Raw genomic sequence first — 20,692 nt, forward strand, 5'->3', positions numbered from 1 at the left:
ATCAGTACCCCGTTCCTGCCTTCTCCCCATATACCCTGACTCCGCTATTTTTAAGAGCCCTATCTAGCTCTCTCTTGAAAGCATCCAGAGAACCGGCCTCCACCGCCCTCTGAGGCAGAGAATTCCACAGACTCACAACTCTCTGTGAGAAAAAGTGTTTCCTCGTCTCCGTTCTAAATGGCTTACTCCTTATTCTTAAACTGTGTGGCCCCTGGTTCTGGACTCCCCCAACATCGGGAACATGTTTCCTGCCTCTAGCGTGTCCAAGCCCTTAACAATCTTATGTGTTTCAATGAGATACCCTCTCATCCTTCTAAACTCCAGAGTGTACAAGCCCAGCTGCTCTATTCTCTCAGCATATGACAGTCCCGCCATCCCGGGAATTAACCTTGTAAACCTACGCTGCACTCCCTCAAGCGCAAGAATGTCCTTCCTCAAATTAGGGGACCAAAACTGCACACAATACTCTCACAGACTCTCTGCCCCCATGAGTATTAAACAAAGCAGTCTTACCTGACGGTGATGCTGGCCTGTTCCGGATGTTGAGCTGTGCTCCGTTGTTCTTCGTGGAGGTGATTTTCGATCCCTGTTGCTTTTCCAGCTCCCCTGGAGACAACAGTTGAGATGAAGCGTTAATAAGATATTCAGTCCGCCTGGGCCTACCTGAGCTCCCGTTGACCAAACGCTTAGACTCTCCCTCCCATTCCCACACTGGCCTTTCTGTCCTGGGCCTCCTCCACTGTCAGAGTGAGGCCCAGCGCAAATTGGAGGAACAGCGCCTCATATTTCCCTTGGGCAGTTTACACCCCAGCGGTATGAACATTGACTTCTCTAACTTCAGATAGCCCTTGCTTTCCCGCTCTCTCCATCTCCTCCCCCATCCAAGTCGTCATACTAGCTTCAAAGTCGTCTTGGGTAGACAAAAGTGCTGGAGAAACTCAGTGGGTGCGGCAGCATCTATGGAGCGAAGGAAATAGGCAACGTTTCGGGCCGAAACCCAGAAGGGTTTCGGCCCGAAACGTTGCCTATTTCCTTCAGGGGTTCGTCCTGAAACTTTGCCTATTTCCTTCTGGGTTTTGGCCCGAAACGTTGCCTATTTCCTTCGCTCCATAGATGCTGCTGCACCCGCTGAGTTTCTGCAGCACTTTTGTCTACCTTCGATTTTCCAGCATCTGCAGTTCCTTCTTAAACACTCAAAGTCGTCTTGTTGAGTTTCATTGTCTGCAGCTCGTTTTCACATAGCCCACGTCTAACAATGGCCTGTTCCCTGTATCATGGTTACGCTTTTGCATGTCTTTCATGAATTTGTTCTATGCCTCTCTATATCACCGTCTATATCTCTCTTTTCCCTTTCCCCCGACTCTCAGTTTGAAGAAGGGTCCCGACCCGAATGATCACCCATTCCTTCTCTCCAGAGATACTGCCTGTCCCACTAGTTAACCCTCAGATTCCCATTAACTCTTTCCCCCTTCACCTTAGGACAGAACGTACTCCAGGTGCATGCATTGATACACAATAAAGGGGTCGAATGATGGCGCGTAGATCCTCTAGTGGAGACACACACACACACACACACACACACACACACACACACACACACACACACACACACACACACACACACACACACACACACACACACACACACACACACACACACACACACACACACACACACACACACACACACACACACACACACACACACACACACACACACACACACACACACACAGAGCCGCCACCTTCTTTCTTTTAAAATCTTTTTTATTCGTTTTTTTCCACAAAAAAAACCCCCAAAAAATAATGAGAAACATAACATGTACAGGATACTGAGTTGGATGATCAGCCATGATCATATTGAATGGCGGTGCAGGCTCGAAGGGCCGAATGGCCTACTCCTGCACCTATTGTCTATGTTTCTATGTTTCTAACAATGATATTGACACATAGGGATCAGGGTTACATTCTGAAGAAGGGTTTCGGCCCGAAACGTTGCCTATTTCCTTCGCTCCATAGATGCTGCTGCACCCGCTGAGTTTCCCCAGCAATTTTGTGTACCTTCGATATTCCAGCATCTGCAGTTCCCTTTTGAACGCAGGGTTACATTAATAACAGGTTTAACCTGAATATGAGTCCAGTGTCAAAATACTTATTGAATATAGACCTCCCGGTCTCCATGTAAATATAGTTAAGTGTTTAAAAGAAAACTTATATATGTAGAAAAAAAACAAAAAGAGAAAAAGAGAAAAAAAAGAAAAAAAAAGAGAAAAAAGGGAGAAACAAAACCCTCCTAAACTCCAAAAATAAAAGCGAACCAGAATCTGGGCTGCAGAGAATTTCAACAATTTAAGTCCCTGTTTGTCGTCAAGTCCGTTCCACCATATAGAGGTAAAATAATTTTTATAACGGTTGGAGAGGGAGCAATTTATGTTGTGTGAAAATGTTGAATAAATCTTCCCCAAGTCTTATCAAATTTAACCAAGGGTTCAACAATGCCGCCACCTTCTGATGCCTTATTGCATCTATTGTCTCAAATCTCTTAAAAGTGTGATCTTAGAAACATAGAAACATAGAAAATAGGTGCAGGAGTAGGCCATTCGGCCCTTCGAGCCTGCACCGCCATTCAATATGATCATGGCTGATCATCCAACTCAGTATCCTGTACCTGCCTTCTCTCCATACCCCCTGATCCCTTTAGCCACAAGGGCCACATTTAAATATAGCCAATAAACTGGCCTCAACTACCTTCTGTGGCAGAGAGTTCCACAGATTCACCACTCTCTGTGTGAAAAATGTTTTCCTCATCTCGGTCCTAAAAGACTTCCCTCTTAAACTGTGACCCCTTGTTCTGGACTTCCCCAACATCGGGAACAATCTTCCTGCATCTAGCCTGTCCAACCCCTTAAGAAGCCACGCGGGTGAGAGAGAGAAAAATAGAGAGAGTACAGAGGAGATTTACTAGAATATTGCCTGTGTTTCAGCAACTAAGTTACAGAGAAAGGTTGAACAAGTTAGGTCTTTATTCTTTGGAGCGCAGAAGGTTAAGGGGGGACTTGATAGAGGTCTTTAAAATGATGAGAGGGATAGACAGAGTTGACGTGGATAAGCTTTTCCCACTGAGAGTAGGGAAGATTCAAACAAGAGGACATGACTTGAGAATTAAGGGACAAACGTTTAGGGGTAACATGAGGGGGAACTTCTTTACTCAGAGAGTGATAGCTGTGTGGAATGAGCTTCCAGTGGAAGTGGTGGAGGCAGGTTCGATTTTATCATTTAAAAATAAATTGGATAGTTATATGGACGGGAAAGGAATGGAGGGTTATGGTCTGAGTACAGGTAGATGGGACTAGGTGAGAGTAAGTGTTCGGCATGGACTAGAAGGGCCGAGATGGCCTGTTTCCGTGCTGTAATTGTTATATGGTTATATGTTATATGGGTTCGTATTTTCTATTATAACATATAACCATATAACAATTACAGCACGGAAACAGGCCATCTCGGCCCTACAAGTCCGTGCCGAACAATTATTTTCCCTAGGTCCCACCTGCCTGCACTCATACCATAACCCTCCATTCCCTTCTCATCCATATGCCTATCCAATTTATTTTTAAATGATACCAACGAACCTGCCTCCACCACTTCCACTGTAAGCTCATTCCACACCGCTATTGGCTCAGTGTCAGTGTGTATTTGATCTTCTCTTGTGCAGAGACCTCTGGATTTGCTATCCATCTGTGGACATGATTTATGTTTGTCTTTCTCCAGATTTCGTACCTTAAGATGCCGTGCCAGAAAAATTAACATGTTTCATGTTAGTGTGAAATTCATCAATATGGCGCAAAATTGGATTCGGTTCGACAATTCCTTTAAGGGATGATAGATCACTAGTTTGAGCGTGCTGGCGTGTGGATTGACAATTCTCTGACAGCGGCAATGAGATGCAGTGTATGTGGGGGAGAGGTGGCAGCACGTGCCAACATCATTGAACTTTGTCGGATGCTAATCCAGCTTTCACAAGCTTTCATCTCAGCATGCCAGCATGGTAAGCAGAGTGCTCTGAGCTTTCATTATCTATCTCCCAGGCAGAGGCACCATCGCTACATTTTTTCTTTGCTTAGAAATACAGCGCGGAAACAGGCCCTTCAGCCCACCTAGTCCGCACTGACCAAACGATCCCCGCACAGCAACACTAATCCATCTTTTTACAATTATACCAAGCCGATTAACCTACAAACCTGTACGTCTTTGGAGTGTGGGAGGAAACTGCCATTCTCGGAGAAAACCCAGGCAGGTCACGGAGTCGGTACAGAAAAGCACCCGTAGCCAGGATCGAACCAGGGTCTCCCGCGCTGCAAGGCAGCAACTCTACCGTGCTGCCCTATGACGGAGTTTATTTAGCAAAATGACCCAACGCAACTCACTCATCCCCAACAGATGCCGTCAAGAATTTAATCTTAATTTGAATCTTAATATTTGCCATCATTTCTTCCACCAGCCGCATTCCTCAGAAGAAAGCTGACACTGCAGGGATCCATTTATCATTGTGTTTCCTGTGCAGTTTAATTTTTGAAGATTGTTGGAGCCATCAAGCGTAAGGAACTTTATTATCGTCATGTCTAGCTACCTTTAATTATTATCTGCCTGTGTTAATGTGGGTGGGATTTTATACGTGGTTTGATGGCATGCTTTTGGCTCGAGGAGCCTGGTTAATTTCAGTTTGATGTCAGCCATGGGTTGAAAGAGCTTCTTACCATGACCACGGGCATCACAATGTACTTCGACAAGAAGAAGCTATTTAATGATTTATGTGACATGAATGGTTCCGTACGGCCATGAAAAACGGAAAGTTATGAGTTATTTCATTGTTTTGTATGACTTTAATAAAAAACAATGAATCAAGACTGGAAGACTTTTTAATATCGCTGGAGCTTGTGGACTGCGTGAGACTACTTTTCTAATACTGCCCGACAAATTAGCGGCTGTCAAAATTGGATTTTGAGCAGTTGTAAAAATCGCCGCTATAAAGATGAAAAGCAATTGGATGGTATCCCACTGGAATAAATGAGTTAGGCAATTATATACCAGGCAATGGAAAAACTATTTGTATTATTACAGTGAGATATTTTGTGTGGTTGCACAAGACTGCACAAAAATTAACGTTTTGTTGTCATTGCCTTTCAATACATTATAATCACGCCGATTTAGACAATAGACAATAGGTGCAGGAGTAGGCCATTAGGCCCTTCGAGCCAGCACCGCCATTCAATGTGATCATGGCTGATCATCCCCAATCAGTACCCCGTTCCTGCCTTCTCCCCATATCCCCTGACTCCGCTATCTTTAAGATATATTTAAACTTATTAATTTTTATATCAAGACGGCGCTAAGGCCTGGTGACTCTTTGCATGCTCTTTTAGTTTAGAGATACAATGTGGAAGCAGGCCCTTCGGCCCACCGAGTCCGCACCGACCAATGATCACCCATACACTAGTTCTATCCTACAGACCAGGGGCCATTTAACCTACAAACCCGCACGTCTTTGGAATGTGGGAAGAATCCGGAGCACCCGGAGCAAACCCAGGCGGTCACGGGAAGAACATGTGACCTCCACACCAACATCACCCTAAGTCAGGATCGAACCTGTGTCTCCAGCACTGTGAGGCAGCGGCTCTACCAGTTGTGCCAGCATGTCCACCGCTGGAATTTGGGGCAAAACACAAGGTGCCGGATGAATTCAGTGGGTCAGGCTGCATCTGAAACATCACCTGTCCATTCCCTCCACAGATGCTGCCTGACCCGCTGAGTTCTTCCAGCACTTTGCGTTTTGCTGATAATATGATTACATAGCAACATAGAAAATAGGTGCAGGAGGAGGCCATTTGGCCCTTCGAGCCAGCACCGCCATCCATTGTGATCATGGCTGATCATCCACCATCAGTAACCTGTGCCTGCCTTCTCCCCCTATCCCTTGATTCCGCTAGCCCCCAGAACTCTATCTAACTCTCTTTTAAATTCATCCAGTGAATTGGCCTCCACTGCCCTCTGTGGCAGGGAATTCCACAAATTCATATCTCTCTGGGTTTCATCTCAGTTTTAAATGCCCTACAGTATGCCTGTGCTGAATAAACACCATACTGGAACAACTCAGTGTATCAAGCAGTATTTGTGGAGAGAATAGATAGATGACATTGACATATTGTCTACCAGCAGTACTGGAGACTGGAAGATGCTGCCTCTCACCTCCCTCTGATGTTGTAGACCTGTAGATGTTCAGGGGCGGCACGGTGGCGCAGCGGTAGAGTTGCTGCCTTACAGCGCCAGAGACCCAGGTTTGATCGTGGCTATGTTGCTGGTTGTACAGAGTTTGTACGTTCTCCCTGTGGACCGCGTGGGTTTTCTCCGGGTGCTCTGGTTTCCTCCCACACTCCAAAGACGTACAGGTTTGCAGGGTTAATTGGCTTTGGTAAAATAGTAAATTGTCCCTAGTGTGTAGGACAGTGCTAGTGTACGGGGTGATCGCTGGCCGGCGCGGAGACGGTGAGACTGTTTTGTTTCCGTGCTGCATCTCTGAAGTCTAAATAGTGCAGTGTTAACTGGCCCTGAAACCATCAATTGTGACATTAACAAAAGACAACGGATGTTTGTTTGAACCAGCAGGGTTGAAGTGAGAGAGTTAGCATGGTGGGATGAACACAAGCACAGAGATACACAGCTACTCACAGTCAATGCGAACCTGCTCCATCTCTGTCACTTCAGCTATCGACTCCTTCAGCTCCTCAATGAACTTCTGCAGCTCCTCTGAGCTTTGTGCACAGAGGCTGAGTGTCTGCTTCTTCTCCGAGCCAGACACCGATGAGACCAGGGTGATCCCGTGAGGGTAAACTAGTGGGGAAAACACTCAGGAATTAGTCAAGGGACCAGAGTATCAAATGTCCCAATAGAACAATGACAATAGACAACATTCGGCCCTTCGAACCAGCACCGCCATTCAATGTGATCATGCCTGATCATCCCCAATCAGTACCCCGTTCCTGCCTTCTCCCCATATCCCCTGACTCCACTATCTTTAAGAGCCCTATCTAGCTCTCTCTTGAAAGCATCCAGAAAACCTGCTCCACCTGCTGAGGCAGAGAATTCCACAGACTCACCACTCTCTGTGAGAAAAAGTGTTTCCTCGCCTCCGTTTTAAATGTGAGGGGGTAACTTTTAAATCTCTCCCTGCATGGGAGAGCCGACCTTTTCTTTGTCGGGTCTCCATTGTCGTTGGGGCTGCAACGAGGAGCGGCCTCCAACAGGAAGACCGGGGGCTCTGGTGCCGACAACTCACCTCACCGTCGCGGAGCTGGCCGAGTCCGGAGCGGGTGGAGCGGTGGTGGACGCTGCTGCGGCCCGACCCCCGGATATTCGGTGGCTGCAACTGCGGGTCTGGCGGACAGTGACACCGGGAGCCCGCGGGTCCCTGGAGGGAGACCGCTTTTCAGGGCTCCCACAACGGCGACTTCTCCCGCCCGAGTTGCGGGGTTGAAGAGCTCCTGGAGCGGGGCCTTACATCATCGCCCCGCGCGGCTTGGAATGGCCGCGGGACTCTGCGAGCGCACGCCGGGGGCTCTAACATCAAGAACCCGGTGTGCGGCCTTGCATCACCCGGCGTGGCTTTAATGGCCGCGGGACAATCGCCATCGCTCGCCGGGGGCTTTGACTTTGACTCTGACATCGGGGGGGGAGAGTGCAGTGGAGAGATAAGTTTTTTTGGCCTTCCATCACAGCAATGTGATGGATGTTTATGTAAATTATGTTGTGTCTCGGGTCTATTTGTTTGTAATGTATGGCTGCAGAAACGGCATTTCATTTGGACCTCAAGGGGTCCAAATGACAAATAAATTGTATCGTATCGTATCGTATCGTAAATGGCTTACTCCTTATTCTTAAACTGTGTGGCCCCTGGTTCTGGACTCCCCCAACATCGGGAACATGTTTTCTGCCTCCAGCATGTCCAAACCCTTAACAATCTTACATGTTTCAATAAGATCTGCTCTCATCCTTCTAAACTCCAGAGTGTACAAGCCCAGCTGCTCTATTCTCTCAGCGTATGACAGTCCCGCCATCCCGGGAATTAACCTTGTAGAATGTTCTTTGAGGAAGGAGATGAGGTGGAATTTCTTTAGTCAGGGGGTGGTGAATCTGTGGAATTCTTTGCCACAGAAGGCTGTGGAGGCCAAGTCAGTGGATATTCTTAAGGCAGAGATTGACAGATTCTTGATTAGTACGGGTGTCAGGGGTTATGGGGAGAAGGCAGGAGAATGGGGTTAGGAGGGAGAGATAGATCAGCCACGATTGAATGGCGGAGTAGACATGATGGGCCGAATGGCCTAATTCCACTCCTATCACATGACCTTATGACTATTATCTCAGTAAAGCAATTCCGACCGTAGAGATTAGGATGTATAACTATGTATAACTCAGCATGAATCAGCCAACAGACCTCGCAAACACTTACATTCCGTCTCAAAGAGATGCACCTGTATTCCCAGCAAGCCGATGGACTTGTAAAAGGTGTACGCCGCAGAACTTTTCTTTTTTGCACACAGTTTAAGTATCTGTAATGTAGAGAATAAATTAAATCAGCACATCCGTCCATAAATCATTCATCCATAATCCAGGGAATGCCAATGTATATTGCATGCCGATGTGCTTTGTCAACCATGTGGCATTCTTTTTTGGTGGCGTACAGTATGAGTTTTGATACGTTATTGAAACAGCCACGTCTGTTAGATAAAGGGCCTGTCCCACTTTCCCGAGTCCTCTGCCGAATTGAAAGGACCTTAAAAAAAATCAAGATTTTTGTGATCTACGAACTCCTCCTCCCGACTAGGAAGAAACGTCCCGACTTACCTGATGCCCCCAGTACTACGGCTGACATAGCGAGCCGCAACGATATATCCACGGACTCCTACGGACTCGCTACGGACATTCTTTGAAACAAGGGGAAAGCTCGGGAGAATTCGTGAGTGTCTCGGGAAAGTGGGACAGGCCTTTTAACACACTGCCCTGCACTAACGCCAGGGACAATTTTCACAATTCTGCCCGGCCAAATAAACGTACAAACACGCACCTTTGCAGGGTGGGTGGAAATCAGAGCACCCGGAGAAAACTAACGTGGTCACAGGGAGAACGTACAAACTGAGTACAGGCAGCACCAGAGGTCAGAATCAAACCCAGGTCGCTGGCGTTGTGAGGCAGTAGCTCTATCAGCTGCTCCACCGTAGAGATACAGCGCAGAAACAGGCCCTTCGGCCCACTGAGTCCGTGCTGACCAGCGATCCCCGCACACTAACACTATCCTACACGCACTAGGGACAATTATACAAGCCAATTAACCTACAAACCTGTACGCCTTTGGAGTGTGGGAAGAAACCGGGCCATGTTTTGCTTTCACATTGCCATTTGGTGCAGAGGACTTTGCCAAATTGTCACAAGTGCGGTGCTGGCTGGAATGGCCGAATGGCCTATTGTCTATAGTCTAGATGCTGGGCCTTCATGCCTGCTGGGTGTGTAAGCAACAAGAGGGAGATTCTTACCACAACCAGGTCGTTGAAGAGAAACACCTCCCGCTGATGGGCCGCCTGCTTCTGTGCTTTGTTCATGTCCATCACCTCAAAGAGCCGGCTGCAACACACCAGCCGCCGGTGGGGGACGGACAGGTCCTGTTAAGGCACCAAACAAGGAGTTTGTTCTGCAGCCTGATCATCCCGCATGCCTCCAGCAATGACTAGCTGGCCAGCTCTCATTACAACACTTCCACACCCCTCCTCCTCAGCCCCACACTCTCTCTCTCCTGTGTCACTACCTGTATCCACCTATCACTTCCCTGGCTCTGTCCTACCCACACCCCCACCCATGCCCCCATCTCTGTTCTAGCTTTCTCCCCCACTGCAATGTCAGAAGAAGGGTCCCCACCCAAGGTTATTCCCTCCACAGATGCTGCCTGACCTGCTGAGTAAGCACAGTGTCTTGCGCATACAGTACTTCCTGTTTGTATCTTGCATTTGCCTTAACACAGTTAAGAATAAGGAGTAAGCTATTTAGAACGGAGATGAGGAAACACTTTTTCTCACAGAGAGTGGTGAGTCTGTGGAATTCTCTGCCTCAGAGGGCGGTGGAGGCAGGTTCTCTGGATACTTTCAAGAGAGAGCTAGATAGGGCTCTTAAAAATAGCAGAGTCAGGGGATATGGGGAGAAGGCAGGAACGGGGTACTGATTGGGGATGATCAGCCATGATCACATTGAATGGCGGTGCTGGCTCGAAGGGCCGAATGGCCTACTCCTGCACCTATTGTCTATTGTCTATCAAATATCAAAGCACTGTTGGTTATATAAAACTTTGGATTGACACAGAATGCTGGAGTAACTCAGCGGGACAGGCAGCATCTCTGGATAGAAGGAATGGGTGATGTTTTGGATCGAGACCCTTCTTCAGACTCTCTGCGCTGTGTGTGTGTGTGTGTTGTGGTTGTTCTCCTGAATCCCCTGCCTCTTGCTGTGGCCCGATTTATTCGTCACCCCCCACCACGGCCACTAGATGGCAGACCCGAGCCTTGCAGCCGGGCGAAAAGCCCACTTCAAGCCAATGAAGTGAAGCTAGTGGCAATGTCCACTCCCAGATAGGAAGCAGTGGCCAGCAAAGCCAATCTACGCAGGATCGTAAAGAGCCAGCGTGCAGAAGAAAAATTACTCCCACAAAAGCAATACTAAAAAACTGGTGTGGCCATTAAAGTGTGCTGGACACTGTGGACAATTTAATACCTTGATAACAGTTTCAGAAGGAACTGCAGATGCTGGAAAATCGAAGGTAGATTAAGATGCTGGAGAAACTCAGCGGGTGCAGCAGCATCTATGGAGCGGAGGAAATAGGCAACGTTTCGGGCCGAAACCCTGAAGGAAATAGGCAACGTTTCGGGCCGAAACCCTGAAGGAAATAGGCAACGTTTCGGGCCGAAACCCTGAAGGAAATAGGCAACGTTTCGGGCCGAAACCCTGAAGGAAATAGGCAACGTTTCGGGCCGAAACCCTGAAGGAAATAGGCAACGTTTCGGGCCGAAACCCTGAAGGAAATAGGCAACGTTTCGGGCCGAAACCCTGAAGGAAATAGGCAAAGTTTCGGGCCGAAACCCTGAAGGAAATAGGCAACGTTTCGGGCCGAAACCCTGAAGGAAATAGGCAACGTTTCGGGCCGAAACCCTGAAGGAAATAGGCAACGTTTCGGGCCGAAACCCTGAAGGAAATAGGCAACGTTTCGGGCCGAAACCCTGAAGGAAATAGGCAACGTTTCGGGCCGAAACCCTGAAGGAAATAGGCAACGTTTCGGGCCGAAACCCTGAAGGAAATAGGCAATGTTTCGGGCCGAAACCCTGAAGGAAATAGGCAACGTTTCGGGCCGAAACCCTTCCGGGTTTCGGCCCGAAACGTTGCCTATTTCCTTCGCTCCATAGATGCTGCTGCACCCGCTGAGTTTCTCCAGCACTTTTGTCTACCTTAACATATAACATATATATAACATATAACAATTACAGCACGGAAACAGGCCATCTCAGCCCTTCTAATCCGTGCCGAACATTTATTCTCACCTAGTCCCATCTACCTGCACTCAGACCATAACCCTTCATTCCATTTAATAACTTGATGTTTGAGTATCTCTCTCTCCCACACATAATATGCTGCACTTTTGTTCCCAGTGGCTCCAGTGAAGTGGCAATTTTGTTTCAATGGAAAGAAATGGTGCTAAATGCAGAGCAAAACTTTTGACCATTGGTGATTTCGCTGTTCGGCCTGATATTAGATTCCACTCGATCTGTTTATACACCGGACTGTCGACACAATGTGTGTTCAAGGAACATTTGCAGCTGGCCATAAAGCAGGGCGTTATGAAAGTGTCATAGAGTAGATCACTGACTGTAGAGGAGGAATGGTAGTGAGGTCGCTCTCTAGGGAATGGAAATTAAAGTTGACGTAAGAAGTTGCCTTGCTGGAACGGGTACCATCAGGCTATTAAACCTGGCTCGGACAAAACTCTGATTATTAATAACCACTTTCTGTTATTTGCACTTTACCAGTTTATTATTCATGTGTGTATATATTTATATCATGGTATATGGACACATTTATCTGTTTTGTAGTAAATGTCTACTATTTTCTGTGTGCTTAAGCAAAGCAAGAATTTCATTGTCCTATACAGGGACACATGACAATAAACTCACTTGACCTTGAGAAAATTCACAAGGATGTTGCCAGGACTAGAGGGTGTGAGCTACAGGGAGAGGTTGAGCAGGCTGGGTCTCCATTCCATGGAGCGCAGGAGAATGAGGGGTGATCTTATAGAGGTGTATAAAATCATGAGAGGAATAGATCAGGTAGATGCACAGAGTTTCTTGCCCAGAGTAAGTGAATTGAGGACCAGACGACACAGGTTCAAAGTGAAGGGGAAAAGATTTAATAGGAATCTGAGGAGTAACTTTTTCACACCAAGGGTGGTGGGTGTATGGAACAAGCTGCCAGAGGAGGTGGGCGGGTTTGGAGGGATATGGGTAGGACGGGTAGGACGGGTTTGGAGGGATATGGACCAAATGCAGGAGGGTGGGACTAATGTAACTGGGACATGTTGGCTGGTGTGGGCAAGTTGGGCCGAAGGGCCTGTTTCCACACTGTATCACTCCATGACTCTATGGGATATATGCACAGTGTCAGACATTATCTGTAAAACATCCCGTCAACTTACTGTTTTCATTCCCGAGATTGATTTCTCTACTTTGGTCACATATGTCACATGGTCTTCGTTGGATTTTAACTCTTTCTGTTGAATTCGTTCATAAATACCAACGACCATCTCCCGAGGAATATCCACACCGTCGTCCACACCTGGATAGGGGAAACGAAGGGAGGGGAAGTCAGAAACAGTGGCTGGATAATGCATACCACAGTCATAGACATGGCCGTCAGTCTGAAGTTATAACCATATAACCATATAACAATTACAGCACGGAAACAGACCATCTCGGCCCTTCTAGTACGTGCCAAACACTTATTCTCCCCTAGTCCCATCTACCTGCACTCAGACCATAACCCTCCATTCCTTTCCCGTCCATATAACTATCCAATTTATTTTTAAATGATAAAATCGAACCCGCCTCCACCACCGGTTGTTAAAGTTGTTTTAATAGGATTTAAACTTGGTGCATTTCAAATGCTAACCATGTCCAGACAAGCCAAATCATCACCATCATCGGCGATCACTCGAAACCAAAGATCCTATAGCGGAGCAAGATAGACCACTCCTGCTAAATGCAATGGGCTGACGTGTAGTACGCAACGGAGCGGAACGTGGGCCTTTTTTTTCATCCATTTCAGTAACCCGACCCGACCCGACCCGACCTGACCCGCAGTGTAATCAACGTTGCGGGGGAACAGTTTGTGTTAATAAATTATAATTCTGAAAATGAGGAGAAGATTTTTACCAAAGAATTTTTATTTTTACGAGGATGTTTCCGTAACCGGCTTCCGTCTCCGCACTAGTATCTTTCCGGGTTTACGGAAATGGGGCTGAAAGTGACCCACGAATCTGCCCATGACCGTACTATGTCTTTTTCGTCGAGTGGGCTATCTTGCTCGCTGTAGGATCTTTGCTCGAAACGAGTGTGACTGTCCACTCACGGAGGAGGCCTGTGCGTGACTTTGTTTAACGTGGGGAGACTGGTGCACAGACAGCCACCCCACACACACACGGTCCTTGACAGATCTGGGTCATAATCCAGTAGCATGGAATCCAAGGAGACCAGAGACCCTTTTCTGCTGCACTGGATTGCCCACTGGATCCTGACCCAGATCTGTCAAGGACCGTGTGTGTGTGTGGTGGCTGTCTGTGCACCAGTCTCCCCACGTTAAACAAAGTCACGCACAGGCGTCCTCCAACCCTGGGGATATCCACGGTCAGCCATGACCAAGGGGGGGGGGGGGGGGGCTAACGTTATCCCACTTATGCATGACTTTATTTTCCAATGATATTACATACTTCAGAACCCATGAATGCAATAATGATCCCCATGGGAAACGTCACCTCTCCATGTTTGCCAGAAATGTTGCCTGACCCTCTTAATTACTCCAGCACTTTGTGTCTTTTTTTTGTAAACCACCATCTGCAGTTCCTTGTGTCTGCAAAGTAATAACTATGGTGGGACACTGTGAAACAATGATCTAGCATGAATGAAATGTGCCTATTACTTGGGCAGCACGGTGGTGGTGCAGCGGTAGAGTTGCTGCCTCACAGCTCCAGAGACCCAGGGTCGATCCTGACTACCGGTGCTGTCTGTGTGTGGAGTTTGCACGTTCTCCCCGTGACCGTGTGGGATTTCTCCGGGTGCTCCGGTTTCCTACCACACTCCAAAGACGTGCAGATTTGGCTTCTGTAAATTGTCCCTGGTGTGCATAGGATGGTGTTAGTGTGCGGGGATCGCAGGTCGGCACGGACTGGGCTGGGCCGAGGGGCCTGTCTCCACGCTGTGTCTCAAAACTAAACCAAACTACTTGCTAAGATAAGGTGAGCCAGCCACACTCACCTCGTAAGTTACGGATGAAGTCCTCCAGCATCATCTTGCGATCGGGCTTGATGTTGGGGCTGTACATGTCTGTGTTCAGCAAGATGATGGCGAAAGCCAGGATGAAGATTGTGTCCGGGTTGTGGAACTGTTGAACCACGTCGGGGTTACACACGCAATAACGCTGGCTGGGAGAAGCACACACAACCCCCAACGTTACTCACAGACATTAGCGGACAAGACCGACAGTCTCTGGCAACAAATCTGATCAATTCAGTGCTGACCTTGATGTTAAATTACCAGCATGAGATACGACTTGTTATTGGAAACAAGGCCCCGAAGGAATGCGCTCAGAAATAATATGCTGATTATTGTACCTGCTTTAATTAAAATCTTAATAACGTGCTCAGCTGGTTATTAATCTTCCACCGCAGTCATCGTAAGGAAGAAACAGGCTTTAGCAAGATCAAAAGAGAGTTGTAGATGTAGCCCAGTCCATCAAACACACCACACTCCCCACCATCGACTCCATCTACACTTCACGCTGCTGTGGATAAGCAGCCGACATAATCAAAGACTTGTCCCTGTCCCACCCCGGTCATTCCTTCTTCTCCCCGCTCCCGTCCGGCAGAAGGTACAGAAGCTTGAAAGCCCGCACCACCAGACTCAGGAACAGCTTCTTCCCCTCTGTTATCAGACTTCTGAACGGCCCTTCCATAAGCTAGGGCGCTGTCCGATTCACCTCTACCCCATTGCGGACATTGGTCTGTGGAACTGATGCGCTACAATGCTGAGAACTATATTCTGCACTCTGTATCTTCCCCTTTGCTCCACCTATTGTACTGGAGTTTGACTTGATTGTATTGTGTATGGTATTATCTGATTTGATTGAATAGCATGCAGAGTAAAGCTTTTTCACTGTACCTCGGTACACGTGACAATACTAAACCTGAACCGAAGCCTAAACATGGCCTCAACCCCACACCTTGCTCTGGGTCCACAAGGAGCAGTGGTAGCTTCAATCACAGACAATATGACTTACAGCACTGGGGGAAACCCAGGCCTGCAATGTTGTCTACACTAACTGGTGGGGTAGAGAAACAATGGCTAACACCCCTGGAAACATCTGGAGTTCTGCTCACACTCAAGTATCTCTGGTGCAGGAGTAGGCCATTCGGCCCTTCGAGCCTGCACCGCCATTCAATATGATCATGGCTGATCATCCAACTCAGTATCCTGTACCTGCCTTCTCTCCATACCCCCTGATCCCTTTAGCCACAAGGGCCACATCTAACCCCCTCTTAAATATAGCCAATGAACTGGCCTCAACTACCTTCTGTGGCAGAGAATTCCACAGATTCACCACTCTCTGTGTGAAAAATGTTTTTCTCATCTCTGTCCTAAAAGTTTTCCCCCTCATCCTTAAACTGTGACCCCTTGTTCTGGACTTCCCCAACATCGGGAACAATCTTCCTGCATTTAGCCTGTCCAACCCCTTAAGTTTCTATAAGATCCCCCCTCAATCTTCTAAAACTCAGCGGGTGCAGCAGCATCTATGGAGCGAAGAAAATAGGCAACGTTTCTGGCCGAAACCCTTCCGGGTTTCGGCCCGAAACGTTGCCTATTTCCTTCAGGGTTTCGGCCCGAAACGTTGCCTATTTCCTTCAGGGTTTCGGCCCGAAACGTTGCCTATTTCCTTCAGGGTTTCGGCCCGAAACGTTGCCTATTTCCTTCAGGGTTTCGGCCCGAAACGTTGCCTATTTCCTTCAGGGTTTCGGCCCGAAACGTTGCCTATTTCCTTCAGGGTTTCGGCCCGAAACGTTGCCTATTTCCTTCAGGGTTTCGGCCCGAAACGTTGCCTATTTCCTTCAGGGTTTCGGCCCGAAACGTCGCCTATTTCCTTTGCTCCATAGATGCTGCTGAACCCGCTGAGTTTCTCCAGCACTTTTGTCTACCTGCGCTATTCCTTGTGGTTTGCTATGAAAAAGGATCGCAATTGAAGCTGAGTTTTTGGTCTCATTCTTATTCTAGGAATATCTTTCCCACAAAGTAAATACAGAAACAGCAATCACCATGAATTCTGTTCAATTCATAAACAGCATGCAAATGTACGAACGTTTTCTCTCAGCAACATGGTCTGCACTAATCAGTTTAATTATCCATCTAAATGAGCATGTTTAAGGGTCATTATGCAGATGATGATGTCAATATCATCATTCTCTATCATCCTGTTTCTGTAATTATTATAGATGCTCGCAGACTAATTGCAAATTTGAATTGGAATTGTTAAGGGGCTGTCCCACTGTACGAGCTAATTCAAGAGTTCTCCCGAGTTTGCCCTGATTCGAACTCGGAGAATTACGGTGATGGCCGCTCATGGGTACTCGGGGCTCTCGTGGACATTTTACAACATGTTGAAAAATCTTCACGAGCTTACCGCGTTTCCCGAGTACCTGCCGTTAGCGTTACGGGCCGCTAAGAGACGTCCCCGAGCTCCGACGTACCCGCTACATACATTCTACGTGCTTACCACGAGTTAGATTTTTTTTTAAACTCGGGAGAGCACTTGAATGAACTCGTACAGTGGGACAGGGCTTTTACTAGCCGCCACGGACATTTAAACAGATGATGCGGACTCCAGCGCTCTCAATTTAGTGAGAACAGAGGCCTGTCCCACTTACGTGATTTTTCTCGGCGACTGCCGGCACCCGTCATAGCCGCAGCAGGTCACCGTAAAATCCAGCGGCGACTAGAATACGGTACGGCTCTTTGGGCGACTACTCATGACCATACAGGCTTCACCCCGCGACATGTCGCCTGTACGGTCGTGAGTCGTCTCCTCAGTCGCCAAAGAGTCGTAGCGTCTTTCTGGTGGCCGCTGGATTTTCAACATGTTTCAACCTTTTCATTTCAACCTATGACGGGTGCTGACAGTCGCCGAAAAAGTTGCGTAAGTGGGACAGGCACATTAGAACAGCACAGCTCCAAGGAACAGGCCCTTCGGCCCACTATGTCTGTGCTGAATATGATGGCAAGATGAACTATTCTCCTCTGACTGCCTGTGATCCATATCCCTCCGTTCCCTGCATGTCCATGTGCATGTCTAAAAGCCTCTTATACACCACTATCATATCTGCCTCCACCACCGCCCCTGGCAGCGCGTTCCAGTAGGGTTGCCAACTGTCCCGTATTAGCTGGGACATCCCCGTAATTTGGGCTAAATTGGTTTGTCCCATACGGGACCGCCCTTGCAGACGGATGGACAAAGGCCAGAGATGAAAACACAGAAAGTGAGACTAAAGCATTGAAGAGTTGCAAATTGTGAAGTGAGGGGAAGGAATATAAGTGGAAGGGGAGGGGAGAAATAGGTTCGATCAAGGGGTGATCGATGGCTGGTGTGGACTTGGTGGACCAAAGAGCCTATTAATTGCCTTTTCTCTAAACTAAACTATAAGGTCATAAGTAATAGGAGCAGAATTAGGCCATTCGGCCCATCAAGTCTACTCTGCCATTTAATCATGGCTGATCTATCTCTCCCTCCTAATCCCATTCTCCTGCCTTCTCCCCATAACCCCTGACACCCGTACTAATCAAGAATCTATCTATCTCTGCCTTAAAAATATCCACTGACGTGGCCTCCACAGCCTTCTGTGGCAAAGAATTCAATTTTTACCACCCTCTGACTAAAGACATTTCTCCTCATATCCTTCCTAAAAGAACACCCATTAATTCTGAGGCTCTGGTCCTAGACTCTCCCACAAGTCGAAACATCCTCTCCATATCCACTCCATCCAAGCCTTTGTCTATTCTGTATATTTCAATGAGGTCTCATTCTTGACCCGAAACGTCGCATATTCCTTCGCTCCATAGATGCTGCCTCACCCGCTGAGTTTCTCCAGCAATTTTGTCTACCTTCGATTTTTCCAACATCTGCAGTTCTTTCTTACTCATTCCTGGGATCGTTCTTGTAAACCTCCTCTGGACCCTCTCCAGAGCCAGCACATCCTTCCTCAGATATGGTGCCCAAGATGCTGGAGATAGACACAAAATGCTGGAGTAAACTCAGCGGGACAGGCAAGGGGTTGGACAGGCTAGATGCAAGAAGATTGTTCCCGATGTTGGGGAAGTCCAGAACAAGGGGTCACAGTTTAAGGATAAGGGGGAAATCTTGTAGGACCGAGATGAGAAAAACATTTTTCACACAGAGAGTGGTGAATCTGTGGAATTCTCTGCCACAGAAGGTAGTTGAGGCCAGTTCATTGGCTATATTTAAGAGGGAGTTAGATGTGGCCCTTGTGGCTAAAGGGATCAGGGGGTATGGAGAGAAGGCAGGTACAGGATACTAAGTTGGATGATCAGCCATGATCATATTGAATGGCGGTGCAGGCTCGAAGGGCCGAATGGCCTACTCCTGCACCAATTTTCTATGTTTCTATGTTTCTATCTCTGGAGAGAAGGAATGGGCGACGTTTCAAGTCGAGACCTTTCTGCAGACCCGAAGATCCCGGGAAGCTGGATTTTAGAAAGATTAATCTGCCGTATTGAGTTTTGGGGAGAAAGCAACATTACAGAAAAGCCTAGATAGCCTGCGACTGCTACACAACTCTCCTATTGATGGAACCCTGACTTAAACCAGCGTCTGCAGGTCCTTGTGTCAACATATAGGGCCTGCCCCAACTTGGCGATTTTTTTCGGCGATTGCCGGCATCATTGACGGACGTATCAGGGTCACCGAATATTTCGCGGCGTGATGACATATTCACGCGCGGCGTTTTTTCAAGTGTCGCCACATTTTTTTTGTCGCCGCTGGATTTTCGAAATGTTCAAAATCTTTTGGGGCGACACTGATATGACGCCGGCAGTCGCAGGAAAAATTCACCGAGTGGGACAGGCCCATTAGTCTTCACAAATGGTTACCACTATACTAGATGGGACACATTCCAAACAGATCGAATAAGGTGATTAAGAAGGAACTGCAGATGCTGGAAAATCGAAAAGTGATGGAGAGACTCAGCGGGTGCAGCAGCATCTATGGAGCGAAGGAAATAGGCAACGTTTCGGGCCGAAACCCAGAAGGGTTTCGGCCTGAAACGTTGCCTATTTCCTACAGGGTTTCGGCCCGAAACGTTGCCTATTTCCTACAGGGTTTCGGCCCGAAACGTTGCCTATTTCCTTCAGGGTTTCGGCCCGAAACGTTGCCTATTTCCTTCAGGGTTTCGGCCCGAAACGTTGTCTATTTCCTTCAGGGTTTCGGCCTGAAACGTTGCCTATTTCCTACAGGGTTTCGGCCCGAAACGTTGCCTATTTCCTACAGGGTTTCGGCCCGAAACGTTGCCTATTTCCTTCAGGGTTTCGGCCCGAAACGTTGCCTATTTCCTTCAGGGGTTCGGACCGAAACGTTGCCTATTTCCTTCGCTCCAGAGATGCTGCTGCACCCGCTGAGTTTCTCCAGCACTTTTGTCTACCTCCAATGAGGTGATACTGGGCACTTGACTGGCACAATGCGCTGCCAGATATGTATTCCACCTCGCCTTTAAGCCTCCCGTTACTGCTGAGCCAAGTCTTGGATCCTTTTTTTCAGTGGAGTAGATGAACAAGAGAGAAGCATCATCTGCCAAAGCTAAAAATGAAGTGCCAACTCAGGATGTTAAACATTGCAAACAGCTTGCTGTTGACAGAGCAGTGGCCCCACCACCCCCCAACACATCAGATCAGAGTTCTGGACTTGCGCCACATGCTTTCATGAATGAAAGTGTGCCACTGTGGGAGTGGGAGGGGGAGACATCCAAAAACATCCCCATCCTCACCGATGCCAATGCAGAAACACTGCACGGTGGCGCAGCGGTAGAGTTGCTTCAAGATTCCTCACCACACCTGGAGTATTGCGTACAGTTTTGGTCTCCAAATCTGAGGAAGGACATTATTGCCATAGAGGGAGTGCAGAGAAGGTTCACCAGACTGATTCCTGGGATGTCAGGACTGTCTTATGAAGAAAGACTGGATAGACTCGGCTTGTACTCGCTAGAATTTAGGAGATTGAGAGGGGATCTTATAGAAACATATAAAATTCTTAAGGGGTTGGACAGGCTAGATGCAGGAAGATT

At 47.7% G+C, this 20,692-nt stretch overlaps 1 protein-coding gene across 1 annotated transcript in view; it reads right to left on the bottom strand.

Moving 5' to 3' along the window:
* Positions 1–20,692, bottom strand: part of iqsec3 (IQ motif and Sec7 domain ArfGEF 3) — a 224,654-nt gene that overhangs the window by 18,546 nt on the left and 185,416 nt on the right. Inside the window, exons 7-12 of the mRNA XM_033037456.1 lie at positions 14,610–14,776; positions 12,776–12,915; positions 9,582–9,707; positions 8,501–8,600; positions 6,724–6,885; positions 514–606 (exon numbers count right to left, since the gene is read on the bottom strand). Of these exons, the coding sequence (XP_032893347.1) occupies positions 514–606; positions 6,724–6,885; positions 8,501–8,600; positions 9,582–9,707; positions 12,776–12,915; positions 14,610–14,776 (788 nt within the window). The remainder of the gene's footprint in view (positions 1–513; positions 607–6,723; positions 6,886–8,500; positions 8,601–9,581; positions 9,708–12,775; positions 12,916–14,609; positions 14,777–20,692) is intronic.

Source organism: Amblyraja radiata, chromosome 19, assembly GCF_010909765.2.
Source record: "Amblyraja radiata isolate CabotCenter1 chromosome 19, sAmbRad1.1.pri, whole genome shotgun sequence".
In the NCBI taxonomy this organism is placed as follows: Eukaryota; Metazoa; Chordata; class Chondrichthyes; order Rajiformes; family Rajidae; genus Amblyraja; species Amblyraja radiata.